Source organism: Vipera ursinii (genome assembly GCF_947247035.1).
Source record: "Vipera ursinii genome assembly, chromosome: 4".
In the NCBI taxonomy this organism is placed as follows: domain Eukaryota; kingdom Metazoa; phylum Chordata; class Lepidosauria; order Squamata; family Viperidae; genus Vipera; species Vipera ursinii.
In genome coordinates, this window is record NC_139514.1 from 98,076,920 (window position 1) to 98,100,465 (window position 23,546).

General features: G+C 37.6%; 1 protein-coding gene across 5 annotated transcripts in view; it reads right to left on the bottom strand.

Annotated features, from left to right (window-relative positions):
• The window catches only part of SCEL (sciellin), a 50,137-nt gene extending 28,699 nt beyond the window's left edge, over positions 1–21,438 (bottom strand). For all 5 annotated transcript variants that reach the window (XR_014492403.1, XM_083361715.1, XM_083361716.1 and 2 more), the window contains exons 1-6: positions 21,335–21,438; positions 13,991–14,060; positions 10,249–10,366; positions 7,250–7,312; positions 5,815–5,883; positions 1,918–1,986 (exon numbers count right to left, since the gene is read on the bottom strand). Coding sequence is in view for 4 of the 5 variants with exons in the window: in XM_083361715.1 (XP_083217841.1) it covers positions 1,918–1,986; positions 5,815–5,883; positions 7,250–7,312; positions 10,249–10,366; positions 13,991–14,033 (362 nt within the window). In the remaining variant the exon portion in view is untranslated. The remainder of the gene's footprint in view (positions 1–1,917; positions 1,987–5,814; positions 5,884–7,249; positions 7,313–10,248; positions 10,367–13,990; positions 14,061–21,334) is intronic.
• Between the last annotated feature and the right edge of the window lie 2,108 nt (positions 21,439–23,546).

The following is a 23,546-nucleotide window of genomic DNA, read 5'->3' on the forward strand; positions in this document are numbered from 1 at the left end:
GAACATTTTTCTAAAACCCTCCTTCAGGATTTAATGCTTTATTTTAAAGCATAGGTAAAGGTAAAGGTGTGCCAGTCGTTTCCGACTCTAGGGGCCAGTGCTCATCTCCGTTTCAAAGCCGAAGAGCCAGCGCTTGTCCGAGGACGTCTCCGTGGTCATGTGGCCGGCATGACTAGACGCCAAAGGCGCACGGAACGCTGTTACCTTCCCACCGCAGTGGTCCCTATTTTTCTACTTGCATTTTTACATGCTTTCGAACTGCTAGGTTGGCAGAAGCTGGGACGAGTAACAGGCGCTCACTCTGTTACGCGGCACTCGGGATTCAACCCGCCAAACTGCCGACCTTCTGATCGACAAGCTCAGCGTCCTAACCCACTGAGCCACCGCGTCCCTTATTTTAAAGCATACACAAGGGTAAAATGCTTGAATACCTCAAAGGTTTTTGTGGTTGGAATTGTCTCTAGTTTTCAGAGTCTATTCATATGGTATGTTGGTTTTTTGACATGATTTTCCAGAAATCTGAACTGTCCTTTTTAAACTATCCTATGAAATACAATTTCTAAGGTTCCACCAGATATTTTAGCAGCACTGTAGGATTATTTTGACCAATAGTGGTTATTTCCATAGAAATCTGCTTAAACTGAAAGGAAAAGTTTTATTCTCCTTATTTTTAAAAGTTTACAATTAATGCTTCTTCTATTCTGACTTTCAACAGAAGGAGGCCCTGTAGAAAGCTCAGGAGACAGTGCTTCAGTCATATTGTCTCTTTGATCCCGCAATACAAAAGCCTCTGACTGAAATGACTCCACACAAAACTGGTCTACTTAACTATCCAAAAACTGAAATTGATGCCAAATGCAGCAGCCTCATATTACCTGGGATCACCCTATATTACCATATAACACAATATTATGGGAGCTATATTGGTATGGAATAGATTCTGATTGAATGTTAGGGGGAAAACCTTCCAACAGGAAAAAACAATTCAACAGTGGAGCTAATGACCCCAGAGGCATTGGGGGCTCCTAATCATTAGATATGTTCAAGTTCCACTGTGAAGCTGCTAATTTCCTGATTGAGGACAGAGTTGGAAGTGATAATATAAATGTCCCTTTTGAACTCTAATTCTATTAAAATGAGTTCGGAATCCAAAGCATAAATGACACAAAATCTTACTAAGTGGTCGATTAATCTTAATCTATAATTAAGGTAATTGCAGTTTTTGACAAAAGTGAATCTTTTGGAATGGTTGAAAGGTACTTTTCTGCATTAATAAATACAATGTCTTACATTTATAAATATGTGCCTTGTGTAAATCCATTTGTGTCACTCTTACTTTTAGTCCCCTCATATTGGAAATAAGAATGAGAAATAATGAGAATATTTTAGAAATAAATGGTCTAAAATAGGCTCCTGAAAGGAAATTCTCTCTCTCTCACACACACACACACAAACTGTAGCAGTAAACATGAAATTATCTCATTTCGCCCTCAGAAGAATCCCACATGGGATACACAATTCATCATCATCATCATCATCATCATCATCATCATCATCTCAAGTTGGAAGGGACCTTGGGGGTCATCTAATCCAACCCCCTGTTCAGGCAGTAAACCCTATCTTATTAGTTGTTACACTGAGATGACATGTCAAGAAAATACACTGCAATTCCTGTCTTCTAGTTCTCTCCATAGTAGCATATAAGCACACAGTATGTTATGTTAGCATAAAAGTCACTGGGCCATACCTACTTATTTAACAAATCAGATTTTTATAATGCTAAATATTTTTCTGAGATACAACTCATAAAAATTATCCAGATCTGAGGAAGGCAAATAAGCTGTAACAAAGTTTAAAAGATCAGTCTCAGAAAAGTTACAATACTCTACCAAACCTTTCCAGTTCATGCATACATACCTTTTATTTATCCTGCTATTTATGACAGGTGGGATATTTGCCTTATCAGTACCACTTCTGCCAGGAATCCTAAATAGCAAAGACAGTTTTCACATGAGGCATAGACTAGTTTGTTTTTAAATTAAAAGGTTACTAGCTTTTAAAATTTAAAAAATACCTTTAAAATTAAAAGCAAGTATTTTCTTCAAATAAATTAGCTTTTTTTTTATTAAAAAGTTTTAACATACAATTTTTTCCCTTACAAATCCCCCCTCCCCCTCCCTTCTCCCTCCCCCCCTTCCTCTCCCCCCTCCCCCCCTTCCCCCCCCACTTCCCAGAGCTAAATACAAGGTATATATATAAAAAAAGCAAACATACACAACCATAAGCCAACAACCCTAAACTCTCAGATCTATCACTCTCTAGCTTATATAGGATAAAACAAACCTTAATAATATTAAATATATATTAAAAACAAAAAAAACAACAACCCCAAGATAGAAAGGGAAAAAAGGAAAAAAGAGTTATTCAAATACTATAATACTTCTTAACCCTATACTTATCCTAAATAGACTCCATCCCTTTTGTCCATTCCATAATATAACATTCTTACAAATAATCTTTCAAATTGACCAAAATCTTCGCCACCTCAACCAAATCAGAAAACTTTAAAGTCAACTCTTCTGTAATCGGCAGTTCCTCTTCCAGTAGTGAGCTATCAAAAGTCTTGCTGCCACATCTATAATTATTCCAAACAAAAAAAAAGAAAAAAAAAAGATTGCGAACAAAACTTTAACCTCCATTTAAGAATCTTCTGTATATTCCACCAAACTTTCATCCAAAAAGCCTCCACCTTTCCACAAATCCACCACATATAAAAATATATTGCGTCTACACCCAAATCTTTTCCCACCTCCCATTACTTGACTATAAGTACGTTGTAAAAATTCCATAGACTTCTGCAAATCCTGCTAGTTTCTCTTTTTGAATCGTTTTGAAGCAGCACGCGTCACCCTCTGTTCTATAGGATCATCCAACAAAGTTGTAACTTGATCTCCTCCAACACCGTTGTCTTCTATCTGACCATCTTCGGCCTCTTGATGTACTCCTTCTCCAGAACCCTTTGCAGCTTCCAGAAGTGTTAATGGCGTTGCTTTTAAAACATTATTGTAGAAATCACGTGCTTGCATCACAGTAACCAGACGGTACCTTTTACCTTCGTGCGTCACCATCAACCCAACTGGGATCTCCCATCTGAACCTTATATCTCGTTGCTTGAGCTCTTACACAAGAAATGTAAAATCCTTCCTTCTCCTTAAAATCTTTGGAGGAATTTCTTTTAGAACCAAAACTTCTTGATTAGCAATCACAACTTTAGTATCATAAACAGCTCGTATAACTTCATCTCTAGTTTCCCTTTTTGCAAAATAAACCACCACATCTCTAGGCAACTTTCTCTGTCTAGCAATCCATGAATTCACACGAAACACTTTATCCATACCTCCTTTTATTTCAGATGCTGGCTGTTTCAATACTACTTCGAAAGCCTCAGAAACCAGCTGCTTTAGATCTTCCTTATTATTCTCCTTTAAGCCTCTAATTCTAATGGCAAACTGCATCTGGTAATATTGAGCAAGACTCAGTTCCTTATCCATTTTGTCTTCATTCTCCAATACTTTTGCTTCTAATATAGCATTCTTTTGATTCAAGTCTTCTAGTTTTTCCTCCAATTCTTCCACACACCCAGCCACTTTATATACTGAAGACAAGATGTCTACCTTCATCACTCTAAACTTCTGTTCCATCCTCTCCTCCATTCTCTTCTCCAATTTCTCCAATTTCTCCTCCATTTGTGCAAATCTATCATTAATTAATTCCAAAATTACCTGGGTGTGTTTTTCAAGAGCATCTTGTAAGTCCTTCGATGTCAATACATCAGGAGGATGCAACGCCTGCAATAATGATTGTTGCACCGGAGAAGTTCCAGCACTCCGAAGAGTTTTAGGGGGTGGTTTAGCCGCCATCTTTTACTTTCAATTGTGACGCACTTTCACTTCAGATTTAAAATTAAAAAAAGTCCATCAAGCTGGAGAGTAAAATATAATAATCCTCTTCACCTTTTCCTCTTGTACCGCTCTGCCTGCTCCTTTAATCCATAGTCATTCCTTCAAGCAGGGGTGGTCGCAGACGCCTGGCTCTGCTCCAAGAAATCAGGAGCAGAGGCGCTGGCCAGCTGGGAGCAGCCCAGGCTACGGGGGAGTTCAATCCTTCAGCCGCCCAAGCCATAAGCTCAGGCGGCTCCGGAGAACTCGACCCCTACCTGGGGGCTCACCCCCTCCTCTTCTCCTGAGGAGGGGGCTTCAAATTCGCCCGAACAGCTGATCGGCGCTGTTTCGGGCGAAAATAACTCAGCTGAGCCGCGGGCAGCCCGGGAAGGCTGTCTCCGGCGCCGCACAGCCACCGGAAGCAATCTTCAAATAAATTAGCTTTTTCAAGCAATTCTCCAGTGACCTTGAGAATAGCACCATGTTACTTAGGAAAGTTTTTTTCTAATGTAGTAAAATATTCTTTTATCAACTGAATTTATTATTTTTCTTGAACTAGTGTTCCATAGCAGTAAAATTAAAATATTCTACCAAGTCCTTTTACAAAGAAGCAAAGTGTCTCTGCAATTAAAGTGATTCCTTACCACTCCAAATGTTCCATTAATCATCAAACATAATTGATTGGGAAGTTTACTGTACCATAACCGAAAGACACCCATCATATACAAATTCGTTTAAAACAAATTTGCCGAAAATCTTTATAAAATTATACAGTGGATTCCACCAATTAGTCAGCACGATCATAGATTTGTGAAGGCAATTATCACCTCAGCAAAAAGATATACCTCAAGGATTTAGAAGAAAGTACATCCCAGAATGGAATGAAGAAACTGAATGGTTTTACCAGATCTTCCTACATAGCGGTGATCCAGAGATCGCTGACAATCTCTTACACAATGGATACACTCAATGTAATAAATGGGAACAATACACAATATCACTAAATTTCAGCAAATCCATCAGGAAAATTTGGCGCCTATTAAGGAAATTGGGTGGAGCTAGACAACCTGCACAACAATCATCCAATGTAAGTCCTGACCAAATAGCCTCTTGACTTGAATCTCTCTAAAAAGTTTCAAGGGTGAAAGGACGCTCCTCTCTCATCAAGAGAACGCTTTCAGCTTTTTCACAGTCAAGCTGAATGCTTTCTGCATACTCTCGTCCCTTCTCTTGAAAGGAAATTGATACTGTCATTGGTAGTCTGAAATATGGTAAAGCACCAGACTTCAATAGCATTCATCCAGAATTCCTGATAAACTCTGCAAGGTGCACATGGAATTAGATTGGTAAATTCATCTTAGACACAGTTTCCAACTTTTGTCTCGCACCAGAATTCAAAACAGCTAAAATAATATCACTTTTAAAACCTGGCAAACCACAAGATAGAATCGAAAGCTACCACCCAATCACCCTTTTGAGCTCCTACTACAAACTCCTGGAAAGATTAATTATAAATAGGATAAATCCCATAAAAGATGACATCTGCCCATGGAACAAGCTGGCTTCTGACAAGACTGAAGCTGTGTAGATCAGGAGCTAAGCCTAACAGGCTATATTGAAGCAGGATTCCAATGAGGTCTTGAATTTTCATAAAATATATTGGCTTGTCACTTTTGAGTACACATATGTATTGGGTTAAATTGCAGATGTGCTTAAAACTTAACAGAGATATTTAATTCAAATATAAAACTATGTTACATCATAGTCATAAAATGTAAAAGAAATACTTAAATTAATAACTTGATAAAATTCGCTTTCATTCCGACTGCATAATACAAAAGCAAAACAAAACCAGTGTAAATTAAATTTTTACCTGTCTAAAGTAGTATCAGATCTATATCGATTAAGCCTAGCTTTCTCATCATCCTCCCCTTCTAGGTTCCTATTATTAAGAAAGAAAGATTAATTCATGATAGTTAATAATTATTAATTAATAATTAGTTACCATCTCACAAAGGTATGACATCTAGCAGCTGATTAGCCAATATAAAATTATCTTTGGAACTATGGAATATACTAAAGTAAGACAGCATCTCTGTTAATATAACAAATAAAATTTAATTAATAATATTGTCTTTAATAACACACATTTAATATTATAAAATTATCTTCACAATTAAGCATGCTATAAATGAGAAAAGTGTATGCTTTTGTTATTCATAGCTAAATTATATCAATTTTAATTAATTTATGTTGAATCCAAGTCATGGTAACTAATTCCCAGCTGAAATTTCAGCAATCTCAGATTTGTTATTTGCAACATTTTTACAGACTGTCTCTATCACAAATGACAGAAATTGCCTGAATCCAATTATACAAAACTAGAAACATAGAAAGTAGAGGTGGCAGCAGAAGACTTAGTAATCCATTGAGTCTGTCCCTTGAGTTTATTTGATTTTTTGTTTTCTATTTAATTAATTTATTATTTTAATTATTATTTTTATATTTTATTAATTTTATTTTATGTTTTGATTTTTGATTTTTGTTGCATGATGTACATTTGTTTATCCCAAACATGTTAAAACCGTATAACTAATACATTCATCCTTAAAATAAATAAAATAATTTCTCTCCACAATTTGATTATATGTTGTATATGAAAACAAAACTAAGATAAAATCACTTTCTATTTTAGTTACCATATCTGAGCTGAAAAAGTTATTTTCTGAATGGCCAGAAATGGAAACAAGGAATTTGTGTTTCCTGATCTGTCTTCTATGGGTCATCCAAATGTTTGCAGCCTAGGAATGGTAGGCATAACATATTTAATTAAATTAACACCAGCAACATCTCAGTTTAATGAATAAACTGTTCAAGAGACAGGGTGTACTATTTTTTTCCTATTCTACAAAACTCATAATAAAAAGAGATTCCACTTTTATTGCAAATTCAATGTTAATTCTTCCCTCTTGAAAAATCCTCTAAAAAGATTGATTGGTTCAATTTCATTTCAAAAATTATATAGTGCAATTATTATTAATTAAACTACTTATAGAGCTGACTATCAAAATCTCTTGTATCATGAGCTAATGCACATGTCAGACTTCATGATTATTTTAAACAATGAAGAAATTACTACAGTATAATCAAATAACAGAAAATGCCAGTATCTGAATTAAACCAAAGGCCTGACTTTGCTCAATTAATACATTGGATTCTTATTACAAATTATTAACAGAACAATGAATTGCAACATTGCAGATGAAATGTGCATAGGAAAGAATATATACATTAAAATGATACTCTACCTGTGCAAGCTCTCTTGTGATTTATACTGATTAAGAACCACTCTGCCATAGTTTTCATTGGTGCTGCAATAAACAAAAACTAGATATCACCCTTAAATATAGTACAGGCAGTCCTTCACTGGGGTGGTTGTCAAGTGAGGCATCATGTGAATGCACCTGATTTTATGACCATGTTTACCATGATTGTTAACTGAGAAATCATGGGATCATGATTTTTTTTATCTTTCCTGCTGGTTTTCCCATTGATTTTGCTTATTGGAAGCTGGGTGGAATGGTTGCAAATGACAATCATGTGACCTCAGAACAAAAATACATGCTGGATGCCAATGCCTGAATCGCAATCATGTGACTGATCATGGGGACAATGTGACAGTTCTAAGTGTAAGAATTGGTTGTAAGTCACTCAACACAGTCATAACTTTAAATGGTTGCTAAATGAATTGTCATAAGTTAAGGACTACCTGTAAAGGGGATTATACACCATGACAATAGTTTAGGGAACTGGATTTTTTAAAGCTGTTAAGTGTTAATGATACTTTCAAATCTGACTAATGCAATATGCTTTAGTTATTTTAAAGTGGACTTAAGTAAGAGGAGAAAATGGAAAGCACTCAAACCCCAAGTTCACTGCAGCCCGAATAAATCCTAGATCTTCATGACATCCAAAAGAAACTAACACTTTAAATCCAGAACTGAGCAACTTGTGATTCTAGGGTGGCATCCGGCCCTCTCAATTCCTGGCAAATGGATGAGGAAGAGATTTTATTTTCCTGGGCTCCAAGATCACCGCAGATGGGGACTGCAGCCAAGAAATTAAAAGATGCTTGCTCCTGGGGAGGAAAGCTATGGCAAATCTAGACAGCATACTAAAAAGCAGAGACATCACCCTGCCAACAAAAGTGCGTATAGTCAAGGCCATGGTTTTCCCAGCTGCAGTGTATGGCTGTGAAAGTTGTATCATAAGAAAGGTTGAGCGCCAAAGAATTGAGGCCTTTGAATATGGTGCTGGAGAAGACTCCTGCGAGTCCCTTGGACTGCAAGGAATTCAAACCGGTCAGTCCTAGAGGAGATCAACCCTGATTGCTCTTTAGAAGGCCAGATCCTGAAGTTGAAACTCAAATACTTTGGCCACCTAATAAAAAGGAAGAACTCACTGGAGAAGAGCCTAATGCTGGGAAAGATTGAGGGCAAATAGAAGAATGGGACAACAGAGAATGAGGTGGCTGGATGGAGTCACTGAAGCAGTAGGCGTGAGCTTAAATGGACTCCAGAAGATGGTAGAGGACAGGAAGGCCTGGAGGAATGTTGTCCATAGGGTCGCGATGGGTCGGACACAACTTCACAACTAAAAACAACCACCACAATGGTTTTCAATCTCTTAGGTTGCTTTCAACTTAATCTCATGCATCCTTTCCAAAGAAGCACTTCAAACTTTTAGTAAAAGTAACTCACCCCTTTCTTGACAACCTGTTATATCAAGACGTAGGAAAGGGAAATCCCAAATGCATATGCCATAAGACTCATATACTACACTACTAGATTTGTTGAATGTTGAACTGGACCTACAACTCACTCTCTTGCCATTGATTATTTAAGCTTTAATACCTTTGATTTAGTCATTTAGTATTAGATTATAGGTCCTTCCATGCTAGATAGCATATCAGGCAGCAGCATACTGATATGCTATGTAGCATATTGGGCAAATTTAGTCAATTACATAAAATGTTTTCAAACCAAAAAAGCCCTGGGACCTAGTTTTATGTCACGGTGGATCGCTGCATGACCTAAACATTGCACAGAAATTCAGGAAATGGTCCCGTGTCAATTTGGCTCACTGCATTTGGGTCTGCAAACAAGAATATACATTGGATACCACATTGCATCAGAAACATACTGTAGATTTCTAACTTTTGATACATTTGATTTCAGATTGTTTTTCACAAGAAGAAACATTAAATCTGAAAACCATCAAATTAAATTAAACATTTTCTGTTACAACATTTGTATATCACACATAATCAATATGGGAGAATGAGTAGATGCATTCCAAAATTCCTCTTTAGTTATTTGTCCTAACTATTGCACCATCTGTTTCCAAGGTTTGCAAGATGCTATACCCAAAAAAGTTCTATCAATTAGTACTAAATATTCCATCTTTTCAGCTGCCAATGTTTAGGAATCACCTGCTGCCAGCGTCAACTTCCCTCCGTCCAGTGCGCTCCCACAGAGAGGGCCTCCTAAGGGTTCCGCCATTCGGAGAATGCCGTCTGGTGGCTCCCAGAGGGAGGGCATTCTCTGTGGCCGCGCCTGACCTATGGAACCGTTTACCGGTTGAGCTCCGGATGGCTCCCGACCTTCGCTCCTTCTGACGCGACCTAAAAACCTATCTGTTTGAGCAATCCGGTCTGGTCTGACGGGTTCTGTTGTAATTATTGTTTTAAGGTAACTTATCTTCTACATTAATGTTTTCAATATCTGTATTTGTGCATTTGATATTTATGTCACTGTTCACCGCCCTGAGTCCTTAGGGAGAAGGACGGTATACAAATCAAATCAAATAAATAAATAAATAAATAAATAAATAAATAAATAAATAAATAAATAAATAAATAAATAAATAAAACTACTTCTTCAATACTCATCTACTTTTCTCTTCTATTTCTACCTTACAGATCACTATGGCTTCCACAACATGCTAATCCCTTAATAAGTGAATAAATATAATTTGCCCAGTACATTGAACCATCAATTTGCTGCACTGGCTCGATGGCACAAAAAAATGAACCCCAAAATGATCAATCACATTTTACCTTTAGCCTTTCAGAGCCTTTCTCTACTACCAAATTACATTACTTATGGGATCAACTCTCCACAATTGTTTCTACCCAGTCTGTCCAACCGGGCAGCAAGGAGATGATGCATGGATTTTACATAAGAATTCCAGAAAAAGTTGCAAGGCCTGACTGTATTGCCAAAAAGTCAATGGATTCTGTTCTTACCCTTCCTCCTCAGGCCTTTTCTTTATCCAGCTATTGTCTTGTAAAAGGGTTCTTCGCTTGTTCACCTCATTAATAACTTGCTGTCTGCTCTTCATTGCAAGGGAAGCATTCTTAGCATCTGTAAATACAATGTAATTAAGTCTTTTTTGGAACACCACAGAGTTTTGATGTCCCAGGAGTCATTATTCCAATTTATGAGTTGGCAGAAATCTGTGCCAACAAGATTTGATGCCTCAACTGCCAAGCTCAATTCTGTCTCAGGAATGACATTGGGAAGTGATACAGGTTTTTTTATAGTTTTAAAGTTTATTGTTTTTACATGTTAAGGACATGTGAATTCTTCTGGTATTGTTCTGACTCCACCGAGCGTTACCTGCTGGTGGGAAAAATATCAATTGTGTGATGGGGAGAAAATGGATGGGTATAGAAGGGAGCTTGGGATGGAGGGCTTAACCATCTTTCAAGTTTCCAAATGACATGTGGCTACATCTGAATCCAAGTCTGAATAGAACGCCAAACCTCTGTCTATAACTTGTGCTTTCTTCCATAATGGTTTTCAGCTTCCTGGTCTAGCCTACAGCACTGTTTAGCTAACCATCCAACTACTAACTTAAAATATTTGCTTAACTTGGCTGCTTAGCTTCCAAATCTAGAAAAGGTCAGCCCAGTGCTCGTTTTCAATATATTTGTTTCTTCATTGTTTTTCTTCTCAAACTCTTACAAAGTGCAATATTTCAGCATGTCTATTTAAAAGTAAAGCATTCTGAAGTTACGTACTATTAAACTTAAATGCCACCTATCTCATTCTGAAAAGTGACTGATTTGACAGAACAAAGTTCCAAATTAGTTCGTGCAAGAATACAGCCAGATACATTATTTGAAATGTATCCAAAGTACATTTTTCCATCGTATGGACAGCTATATACACTTTTGCTGTTGTAAAGAACACATAATTACTGAACTTTTCTTTAAAGAAGCAATTTTCTTGTAATTTAGACTGATACTTCTGGCAATTACTGTCATCAATTAACACCTATTAACAATTATTAAGATTATGGTTGGTCACAAAGTCAGTCAGATGTTTAGACTAGATTTGGTATTTTTGTCCCTCCATGAAGTCCTGCCTAAGGATAAGCAGATGTTGTTAGATAGCGTTAAAGGTACTATAAGCTGTTCCAAGTAAAGTTTCCCTTTGCGTAACCAATATTGAGTTTGTCAATGTTCAGTGTTCAACTAGTGCTCCAGAGGTTTTGCAATTGCATTCAAGGCTCCTATTACTATTGGTGACTGATGCTGTCATCTTAATTTTTTCGGTTTTCGTTATTTTTTCCATTTAATAGTGAGTGAGCATAGCATATTTCTCCAATCCAAAATACATTCAATATTTTGGCTGTAAATATGGACAGTATCTATTTCAGAGGGTGTTTTCTTAGAGTGCCAGATTATCCATATAAAGGAGGTGGGGTAGCCTGGCAAATGTTTTTGATGTTTGATAGCCATGACCTGTATTGTTGATAGGAATCAGTGCAATGACAAACAGTGGTGGTGATAGTGAGTCTCCTTAAAGCAGGCATGTCAAACTCGTGACGTCACGTGACATCGCGTGATGTATCGGAGCTTTCTCCCCATTGCCAGCAATGGGGTGGGCGCGTTTTCGTTGTGACGCGTCCTGCCCGCGGGCCGGCAGTTTGACACCCCTGCCTTAAAGATTCCTCTCTTAATATTAACCTCTCCCAATCTATTACCATTGACAGCAGCTGTGTCTTCCATTGGGCCATTTTTGATGTTTCTACTGTCTCCTGTTATTTCTAGCCATTTGATCACCCAATTGTGTGGCAGAGAGTCAAATGCCTCTTGTCATCAATCCATGCTACATTCAAGTTGGTTTTCCTTCTCTTGCAGTTTTCAAAAATCATCTTCTCAATTAGGAGTTGATCTTTTGTTCCTCTGCTGTTTAGGCAGTTTTCTTTATGCTTAGATGGAAAGAGCTTTTTATGAACTAGATTCTGCTGGACTACATCAGCTACCCATAACAGTTACCAATTTGAAAGTAGCAGATAATTGGTCTTTCATTGCCTGGTGCTGCCCCTTTTGTTCAATCTTTTATTATCAGGTAGGTTTTGTTAGATGTTAGCCAGTCTTCAATTTCACCTCCTTGTAATATGTTGTTAAACTGGTTGGCAATAAGTGAGTGTAGACCAGTCAGATGTTTCAACCCAAATCCAAGTAAATCATCTTTACCTGGCGCTGACCAATTCTTGATCTTCCTTGCTCTTTTCTCCACTATATCTACTGTTATTACAAGTTCTTTCATTTCAGCTTTCATTTATTCATATCCAAGCTACATCCTTTTTGTATTTCTTTGGATTATCCCATATCTGTGCCCAGAACTGCACTGTTTCTTCCTTATCGAGTGTTGAGTGATTCACTGATTGGATTGAAATTGGACATTCTGCCTATAATTTGCAATTCAAACTTCATATCTGCTGATCTTCTTGAATATAGCTGTTATTTGCTGCTTCATTATTTCCAGTGCTTCCTTGATCTACCTTGTTTCTAAGTGACATTTTTGATCAAGTGTTCTTTGGTCTTCTTGTCCTTCAGCTTCTTTTCTTTCATCTGTTCTAGCTTGCTTGCATCTGATCTCAGCTTGCTGATCTTATTTTCCAACCTGATCTTCCACTTTGGTGATGTATTGTTTGACTTTTTTGTCTTCTTTGTTGATTTTGCATCCCAGGTATTCAGTTAGAACTGCAACTACTGTACATTAGTTGGTTTGTATCTTGCAGTGAGGTGGTACTTATATTCCATATTACAGTATTTGCATCTTTTAATGCTTGTGTTAGCTTTTTTTTTTTGGAACAAGCTTCAATGCAAACAACTTTATTGTGTTGTTTTTCTGCTGTTCTAGATACTCAGTATTATTTATTTCAATTCTTCGTTAGTTAGAAAACTTTGTTCTTCCTGAGGAAGAGGAGAGGGTGCCTGCTTCAGAATGAAAACAATTCAATAGCTATGCTGGCTTCCTCTAGTGCCAACTTTTCTATTCTTCATTTGGTCTTTTTTGTAGGTTATATAATTAATTAATTAATTAATTAATTAATTAATATTTATTGGTTTTGGTTCATTGCAGAGTCATCCTGGATTTGGCAGTTTTGTCCACCTATTGAGTCCTTCCCAAGGACCTGGGATAGGCAGATGTGGATGTTTGTTAAAGATGCCTTTTGTAACACAGAAAAACAATAGAATAAGGTGGCCTAACAGATTTTGAATTTCTCAGTGCCAGTGGTATTCAAGTGGGGCTCCAGTTGTTATTAACATTATTATTAATTAATTATCAATATTATTATTAACAATTACGTAGCTATCAACATTAACAATTTTTAATCAGGCTTCCTTCCTAGTTAACATATTTAGGCTTGAACACTGTCTTGTTTGCACCAATGCAAGCAAAGCTTCTGGGTAATTTTCTTAAGCTGCTAATCACAGTGTTTAACACTGTTGCTAAAATAACTTTTATAGCTTAAAAGTGGTAAAAGAAGTTTAATCGATGCAGTTGCAATAAAACTGCATGTTTTATTCTTAATACAGGAAAGCATCAGTCTGCCCTATGCACATGCACGCACGCGCACACACACATGCACTCTCTTGAATATCATTGCAAAGTATTTCAGTTCTTCATATTTCCTTTTTGTTATCAATCAGTGCAATTGAAACAAAACTGAAAGAAGAATTATATTACCATTTTTGTTATGCGATGATTTTCCTACAGTGAATGTTGTCATTTTATTCAGGGCTATATCCAGTTCGTCCTAAAATAAAGTAAAAACACAAAAATTAAATGATCAAAAAAACAGAAAATGGCATCAGAATGCGTTATTTTCCTGCACTACCAACATACAAGAACTTTGCTGGATCAGATGAAACACAAACTGGCTTCTGTTCCTATAGTGGCCAACTAGTTACATTTAAACAGGATATGAACCCAATAATTTCCCTTAATGCGGCTCTTGCAACCACTGGTCACTGGCATTTTGTCTCTGAGCCTGGGAAGAGCATAGCCAAAATGACTTACATATGGATTTCTGGTCCCAACTGTAGTCATTTAGTTGATGACTACCTTTATATTGTAATAGTGAGCCAAGGCCTGAAACATATCTAAAATTTTAGAAGTGTCCACTCAAAACTGAAAAGCCAAAAATGTGCAAGCATCTATTCTAAGACTATTACTATGGAAGCAATGTCACTACACCTCATCTAGCTCATTCAGTCATTTTACTATGACCACATAGCCACTGTAAGAACAGAATATGGTTCAGAATTGAAAAAGGCACTCTACAAGGTTGCATCCTGTCACCCATCCCAGGGGTTTCCATCTGTGGGCCACAGCCCACTAGTGGGTTGTGAGGGGTTTGCAACCAGGCCATGGAAACAGCTAGCAAGTGTGCACGTGTGCACATGCATCCTTAAACAAGCAATGGGTGGGCATGTACACTCCATTTAAGTGAGCAGCAGGTGTGCGCATGCACCGCTTGTACAAATGGAGCTGAGTGCACTTGCCGGCCACTTGCACAGAACCATTCGCTTCCCCCCCCGTCCTCTGCTGGTCCGCAAAGCTGGCAACATTGGAAACGCTCTATAAAAGTAGATTTAGTCTTCCTGTGGAATTGTTTTCTTGTTTTAGTCTAGCTACTGAAGCTGACGTTGACTGGACTAGTTTCTCTCGACCCAACCTACCTCCCAAGGATTGAAATTGAGAAGGCACATACATTACCTTGACTCCCATGGAGATAAACTGAAATTTAATCCCTAAAAGATGCCATAACTTAAAACTAAATCCCAACTTTTAGGGATTAAATTTCAATTTATCTCCATGGGAAAGTCTAGAAAACAGAGAGAACTGTACCTGAAAAATATAGCAAGATCCAAAGGATCAACTGGTCACAAAATTATTCCATTATAAGTTCAAGCAAGCAAAATGCCATTGGTAGGCTTTCCTCCCAAATTTCTACCTATGCCACTTTCATTGGGATTCTGTTGAGAAACACTCTTTCCTTCCCATTTTCACTAGCTGGACTTGGTGCTGCTGTGCTGACTTCAAATATGCTTATATACAACTTAGAACTTAGCTCCCTGATCATAGAATAAATAAACATATTTGTCCTTTCCATTTATGTCTTATTACAAAACAGTTCATTCACGTAGCTTTATCAGAAGAACGTGGGACTTGTAAGCTTTATTTCTAGCTCAGTGCAATTGCTCAAGATTTATACAGTTTAATGTAAGAAAATTTTGGGAAACACCACTTTGTATGAGATCAACATATAATGCAAATCACTCTGAACTCAGTGCCAAACTGCAAATAAAAGATTACTTGAGTGTATTTGGCTATTTATTACTTCTGTTATTATCTCAGTTTTTAAAAAAAAATCCACATGAACTTTTTTTTTAGTTTTTATAAGCATATCCTGTTTGCCCAGAAAAATATTACTAGGGCATGATAATTAATAAAGTACAGGAATAATATTCGGAAATGAGATAGAAGAAAGGAATGCAAAGGATGTAAAAGTTATTATATATGTAGAGGGAGGGGAAAAAGAGGAGGGCAATTAAAAGGCATCAAATCAAAGCATTATGTCAAAAAGGTTCTGTAGAAAATGAATAATCTTGAGCAATCAGTCTCTTTTTAGTAAGTAAATAACTAAGTGCTCTGGGTTTCCACATGTTGTAACAACAGCTACTTGAAAATATAAATGAAAAATTGGTTTTGGGGAGTGATACTAACTAAACCAGACATGTCAAACACAAGGCCCGGGGGCCAGATCCGGCCCGCGAAGTGGTTTCATGTGGCCCGCAAAGCCATCCTGGAAACAGTGAGGGAACGGCCCCCACTGCCTTGGCCCTGGCCCAGAGACCCTCCTTCTGCCAGAGACCCCCAGATCTGTCCCACTCCTGCCCAGGCCCCATAGGCACCCTTGATGCGAACAATGTAGAGCTGGCCATGCCCACCCAGTAGGCCATACACACTCTAGCCACGCCCACCCAATAGGCCACGCCCACCCTGGCCATACCCACCCGGCCACTTGAGGGCAACCGCAATGCTGATGCGGCCCTCAATGAAATTGACTTTGACACCCCTGAACTAAACTGTTGCTGCTCTAATTGAGTTTGCGGTGTCTGGACTTCATCTATAGTATGAGAAGAAAAAGAAGGAGAGGGCCTAACACAGGGGTAGGCAACCATGGCTCTTTTATGACTCATGAACTTCAACTCCCAGAATTCCTGAGTCAGCTATGCTGACTCAGGAATTCTGGGAGTTGAAGTCCATGAGTCATAAAAGAGCCAAGGTTGCCTACCCCTGGCCTAACACTTGGAGATGGGGGCAAGGTGACAGGAAGAAGGAGCCCCTCAGTTCCTACTTCACTGCAGATACTTGAGATTTTGAATGGCAAGTCCAATTCTTAGCCAAACACTATAATAACAGACCATGATAAGAACCAAACTTCTCTTCGTTAAAGCCACCCTGAGCTTTAATTGTCAGGAAAATATCGATTATATTTTATTTTTTACATTTTATCTATCATATATATTTTTTTTAAAAAAAGAGGAGCCATAAGTGCTATAGTCAGACATGCAACTAGTTATGCTGATGAAGGAAGACAGAGGCACTAACTGTTTAGCCTCCATGATAGATATTACAAGCCTGTCTTGAACTGACCCACAGGCAAGTCCAAAAGAAGAAGCTCTGGCCTAGAAACTAGGAGAGTGTGATTTCTAGTCCCACTTTAGGCATAAAAGCTGTCTTGATGACTTTGGGCCAGTCACTCTTTCTCAACTTAATCCCTCACAGGGTTGTTGTGGTGGTGAAAATAGGAGGAAGAAGGAGTATTAAAGGTGGGATAATAAATAAATAAATAAATAAATGTAAGGCAGGAAAACTGGAGTCTTGTGCATTAATTTCGATACAGCAAGTCAGTTGCAATAGCCCTGCATGTAGATCTATCAAAAGAGGAAGCAATCTGTCATTTTTTTTTAAAAAAAGAAACAGCTGTGCACACTTGGCAACAGCTGATTGAGTATAATTGCTACTTTAAAAATATGACTTCATAGAGTCATAGAAAAAGGAAACTAAGAGTCATCAAGTCCAACACCCTCCAGGATTCACTACCAACTAGAATAGATCATCCAGTCTATATCTGAAAAAGTCTAGTGAAGGACTTTCTTCAGAGGAATTCAGAGTTCAGTTCAGCAGTCCTTCTGAATACTGGCCAAGTTTGCTTTCTGGTTATTGAATATGCCAAATACAGGTACTCCTTGACTTACGACCACAACTGCCCCACTTTCTTGCCACAGTTGTTAAGTGAATCACTTGTCAGAAGGTTGCAAAAGGTGATCACATGATCCTGGGACACAGCAAGGGTCATAAATATGAACCAGTTGCCTAGTATCTGCATTTTGATCACATGATCACATGCTGCAAAGGTCGTAACTATGAAAAACGGTCATATGTCACATTTTCTAGTGCCTTTGTAACTTTGAACAGTCACTAAATGAACTGTTATAAGTTGAGGACACACTTCAATTAAACAATTTTGGATAGTTACACAGATCTAACTTCCCCTCTTATAACACAGTCTTGAAAGACTCCAAATTACTTTACATACACTTTCAACATCTTGTGGAGCCCTCATTGTGTGTATAGCATTACACTGAAGTTTTTTTCTTCACTATGGAAACTAGAACTTAAAAAGTTGAAGGTTTATGATCAGACCAAAATCTGTATTGGTCAGAGTAGTCACCCTGAACAATCCTATAGGATGTAAAAATCTTGACTATCTGGCAATTATGTGAAGTATCAGCCAACAACATTACAATTATTTATCTATTGGGACTCTTGGATCATATTCAACATTGAGAAGTATAAATGAAATGAATGTGTTTTGCAGTACTGTATAGTTTTGATTCACCTTGACATTTAAATCATCAGTGATTAAAATAAGCCAGAGGATATAGGGCTAAGCAAACTTTCAGATATTGTCCAAGTTTGCCTAATAATTATTTGAGTTGCACATGGGTAGTTCTGATACTCAAAATGGGGAAAAAAGACTAGCCAAGACTCTACAGGGCTGTTTAATGTCAAAACCAAACAAATTACTAAGTAGTCAGGATTGGGTTTTAGTAGAGAAGATGATAAAATGAGAACTGGACTGGACTGCTATTAAATACTGCAGATAAAGGGATGGTTTAAGAATTGTGCCCAATGAATGCATGTCAGTGACTTCTTGTCAAGCAGAATGGAAGTGTTGAAGGTATACTGCAGGCCCTCATTCCAAGCCCTGTAAAGTTCAACTTATTTATAAATGACTTGGAAGAGAAGTTAGAAAAAGAAATATTTTCACACTGAGGATGACAGAAAGATTGTGTGGATAGCATTCCTATCTATGACTCACGAGTACTCCCTCAACTGAGTCAGTGATAACTATTGTCACTGAATGTATTCTAATAAAGTTTATTAATAAAGCTAAAATGACACACTTGGCTTGATAATTAAAGGTTGTGTTTTAAAACCTGGGGGGATCTTTTTAATTACTATGTTTCTTTCCCTGGGCTACAAACTTTGAGAGTTTTTTCTCAGTTCAGCAATGTATGTTTTATCATTTCTCCTGTCAGCTCTGCCATCTTCACTATGCTTTGCTAAGCTTGCTGGCATCCTGCCATAAATGGAGAGAGTGGGGCAGAGCCTTGGTGGAGCAGTGGGCTAATGCCTCCTTAAGTAACACCAGCTGCCTGCAATTAGTGCAGGTTCGAGTCCCACCAGGCTCAAGGTTGACTCAGCCTTCCATCCTTCCGAGGTAGGTAAAATGAGGACCTAGATTGTTGGGGGCAATAAGCTGACTTTGTAAAAATGCCGCTTGGGGGGGGGGGGGGGCCCTAATAAGCAGGCATATACATAGAATGAAGGCTATTGCTAAGCACATTGATTTGTGCTTTAAATTGTAAGCCGCCCTGAGTCTTTGGAGAAGGGCAGGATATAAATGGGATTTTTAAAAAAAATTTGAATGCCTGGCTTGGGAAAGAAAGTGAAGCCGTTTCAAGATGTGCCTGATATCAAACCAGTTCCCAAAACGATGTGCCGGGATGCTATTGGTCACTGATGATCTGGTCAAGGGTGGGGAAGGGTCATGGAAGGGGAAAATTTATAGCTTTTGTGTGGGAATACTCAGTTCTAGCCTTGCTTTTGCTGCAGCCACTTACCGGTATCTTTAGTAAAAGAACCTATCACTTCAATCAAATGGAGTCAAGGGTCTTTCTTTCCTAGGAACCTAGCTAGGACAGGCCTGACATCTCCTGTTCTTCAATTTTTACATTAATAACCTGGTAAAATGGTTAAAAAACCCAAATCATCACCTCTCAAAAATTACCATGTTGCTCTACGCAGATGACACAGTCATCCTCTCCTGTAAGTCTTAAAAGAGCCTTGTGAGCCTTTGTCCAGTATTGTAATAATGAAAAACTGATCATAAACTACCAGTCACTTGAGGTAAAAGTAATCCCCTCTGCATTTCAGTCCTCATCCAATATCTTAACATTTCAAGTTTGAAAATATAAAACAAAGTTGTGATTATATTAATAAACCATTATATTATGTGGCAAGTATGACTTTGATACTATTCAGTATTATAAAATATGCAGGTGCTCATTTTGGTAATCAAAAAGAACCAAACTAGAAATTGATCAAAATGCAGTTGTCAAAAGCAAGATTTTTAAACCATGTAGGAGTTTTGAAGTCATAGCTTTTGTGTCTTGTGTTAAAACTTCCACACAATAGACAGTAATACATAAAATCAAGGTACGGTAAGTGAAGACAATAAGCTATCTCCAAATGATCACTTTTTAACCTATAAACATTTATCCCCTATCCTCATGTTGGTCTCATTTTAGGCTCTATCTTAGGCAACAATCTGCCCTATACAACAATCTATACTTCAAAGCACCAATCAGCCACAAAACACAGTGGAGAATATGAGTCCAGACAATTTCTAACTATGTTGACAGCAAGGGCTGCAAACCACAATGTTCACTCATCTGGAAAAACTGTACGTGGAGAAATCTAAAACTGTATTTAAGAAAATATAAATTTTGCAAGATTTAAAATTCTCTATTGAACTTTAGCCAGAATCAGTTTTCAGTAATTATCTGCTTGTCTGTCTTATAACATCCACATTATACATTATTAACTAATGTATATCTCAGTTTACACTTAACAAATTACATTCTCCAAGTTGGTAACCAATGTAATGCCAATCATAAAGCAAGATTACATATGCAAAAGAAAAGGTTTGTTATCTGAATGCAAAAATGTAAAATGAAAATCCCTTGTCTATTCAGTATAAAGCAAGCTGCAGGAACAGGTTTTTCAGGATTTGGGTGGAGATGAAGATTCAGTCTTGAAAGAATTAAAATAGTAAGTAGCTATGGGATCATCTAGTTTCTCTGTACAATTTTAACGTGTGAGTTTTCTGTTAACACCTTAATTGTTCTTTTTTTTTTAAAAAAAAAAGAACTTTTTTACAACCTCAAACTTAATTCTTTATTATATTGAAAAAATAGCTATTTTCCTAAATAGCATATTATGCTCTTGCAAAAAAAGCAGAATAAACAGTGAATACTTCCTTTAAACCATTCTCTTGTCACTAAACTCTTACGTTTTCAATATCTAACACTTTGCCAGGGAAAGACAGATAGTAGGCTAGTTGTACTATTATGCCATAGAGAGGATATAACTTGTGCACAGTTTTACTCCCGTGGTCATCATCTCTCATTGGTGAGATTTTAGGTTTAAAAAACCCTTCTTCTAAGCAATTCTTTTGATAAGCAGAAACAAAGGATCACAGTGCAAAATGACTTAGGTTTCCAGAGGTTTTAAAGGCATTGCATTTGGGCATCCTACCTGAGCTTCGGAGATGGTAAATCAAAACCAAATAGGGGGAAGGAGAATTCATAAGGTGAATTGCCCTGCCCCTCTAAATATCTCAAACTGAACACTTTTGAAAAATCTCATACTAATCTATAAATATCTGCTTACCTCTTTAGGCACCCAGTATCAAAATCCAGATTCCCCAGAAATACTGTTGTGCAGCTCCACGTACAAAAAAAGTAGTATTGGCTGCATCCGACCGTCTTCACAGCTTTGTGACTTCTCCAGCAGAGATGAGTCATTCTGGGAGGAGGGGGGAGGTGTGGAAAAGGGAGGGCACCTGTTTTGCAGTTTAAATACACTAATAGTAACTTAAAGTTATTTATTGTTGTTTTACACTGATACTTGCCTCATTTCAAAAATGGGATGTGCGTATCTGCGTGATGGAATTCTATATATTATGTTATTATATTTATATTATACATAGATGGTATATTATGTATAATATAACATGTATGTGCATACATATATCAACAACATTTTGAAAACAAAACAGGCTTTATTTGGGGAAATTACATATAGTACAAATATTATACTGCTCAAAAAAATAAAGAGAACACTTAAACAACACAATGTACTGTATTTAATAGTAGGATGTCTCATCTTGTGTTCCCTTTATTTTTTTTGAGCAGTATAGATACAAATCTAATATTCCATATTGGCTGTAATATTAAAATTGCTGTCAAAAGAAATTTCCCAAAAGAAACAGAACATCGGAAAGCCTGTTTATGTGCTAATGATATATAAACGAAATAATTTAGGGATTATACCAATAAATTATCTATTTATTAATATGGTGAATCTCTATCCTTTCTCTCTTTTCTAAGATGAACCCCAGCTAAGCTTTTGCAGTACTTCTGTGCCATCTGCCCTCTTTGATCTTGTTCTGGGACTCAATCCTCCCTCGACCTTTCCTTTAGGTAGGTGTTCCAGTGCAGGATCCATTTCTCCAGTCACCTGGCCTATGGGACCCACGTCCTTTCGCTTTTCAGAGGGCAGCATGGAATAAATTACTCCAAACTTCACTTCAGTATGAAGGGCATTTTTATCTCCCACACACTACTGAGTCTTCTTTCCCTCCCAGAAGCTGAAATGCAAACCATATAGTACCCTGCCATCACATCAGCTCTGGAATGAGATAACTGAACATGGCTGCCTTAATGTGCCCACTTCATCTCGGACCCCCACAGTGGCTGACCCAACACAGGCATCCTTACTCAGCTTGTTCTCGACCGGCACCTCTCTCCCACCACTGGTCTGCCAGCGCTCTAAGCTCACCCCTTCATCCTGGACATTTCACAGAGGGATAGTTTTCCATGGCCAATTGGCTGCATGGGACATTTAAATGCGCATCCGAGCAGCCAATCTACACGCTGAGGAGTGGGCAGCCTCTGGCATGGAGAGGTGAGGGACACAGCAGTTGCTTTGTTGTATACGCAAGGAAGGAGGAAAATGCGGCCCATGGGGGGCAGTCAGCCTTTCTCTTCCCAGCCATTCAGGAAGCTGCCTTCCTCACTGGCATAATGACAAGTTTAATAACAAGCCGATCTGGCAACATTCAAGATAAAGGACAAGAGAACAAGTGAAGGATTTATCTGTGAATGGTTTAATTATTATAGAATTTTTGAAAGGTTTAAACTTGATAAAAAAATGATTTTCGCAGGAGTTAAATCTGAATTGGATGTCTGTTTATGTTCTGAAGACGACTACTTGATTGTTAAAGGATATAAAATGTTACTCAAGGTGAATCTGGAAGACAAATGTGTCAAAGATTGCATGGTAAAATGGACAACAAATGTTGGATACAACATAATGCTAGATAAATGGGAGAATGTATGGACAAATGGATAAAAATTCACATTGAAATATAACTTAAAAGAATTTTTTTTTTACAAAATGACGTATCGTTAATATTTGACTCTAGATAGACTAGCAGAAATGTACAGGTAGTCCTCGACTCACTATCACAATTCAGCCCAAAGGTTTTGTTGCTGAGACATTTGTTAAGTGAGTTTTACCCCATTTTACGACCTTTCTTGCCACAGTTGTTAAACGAATTGATGCAGTTATTAAATTAGTAACATTGCTATGTGAATCTGGCTTTCCCATTGACTGTGTATGTCAGAAGGTTGCAAAAGGTGATCACACGACCGTGGGACACTGCAACATTCATAAATGTGAGTCAGTTGCTAAGTGTCTGAATTTTGATGGATGCTGCAATGGTCATAAATGTGAAAAATGGTCATAAATTACTTTTTTCAGTGCCATTGTAACTTTGAATAGTCACTAAAATGAACTGTTGTAAGTCAAGGACTAACTG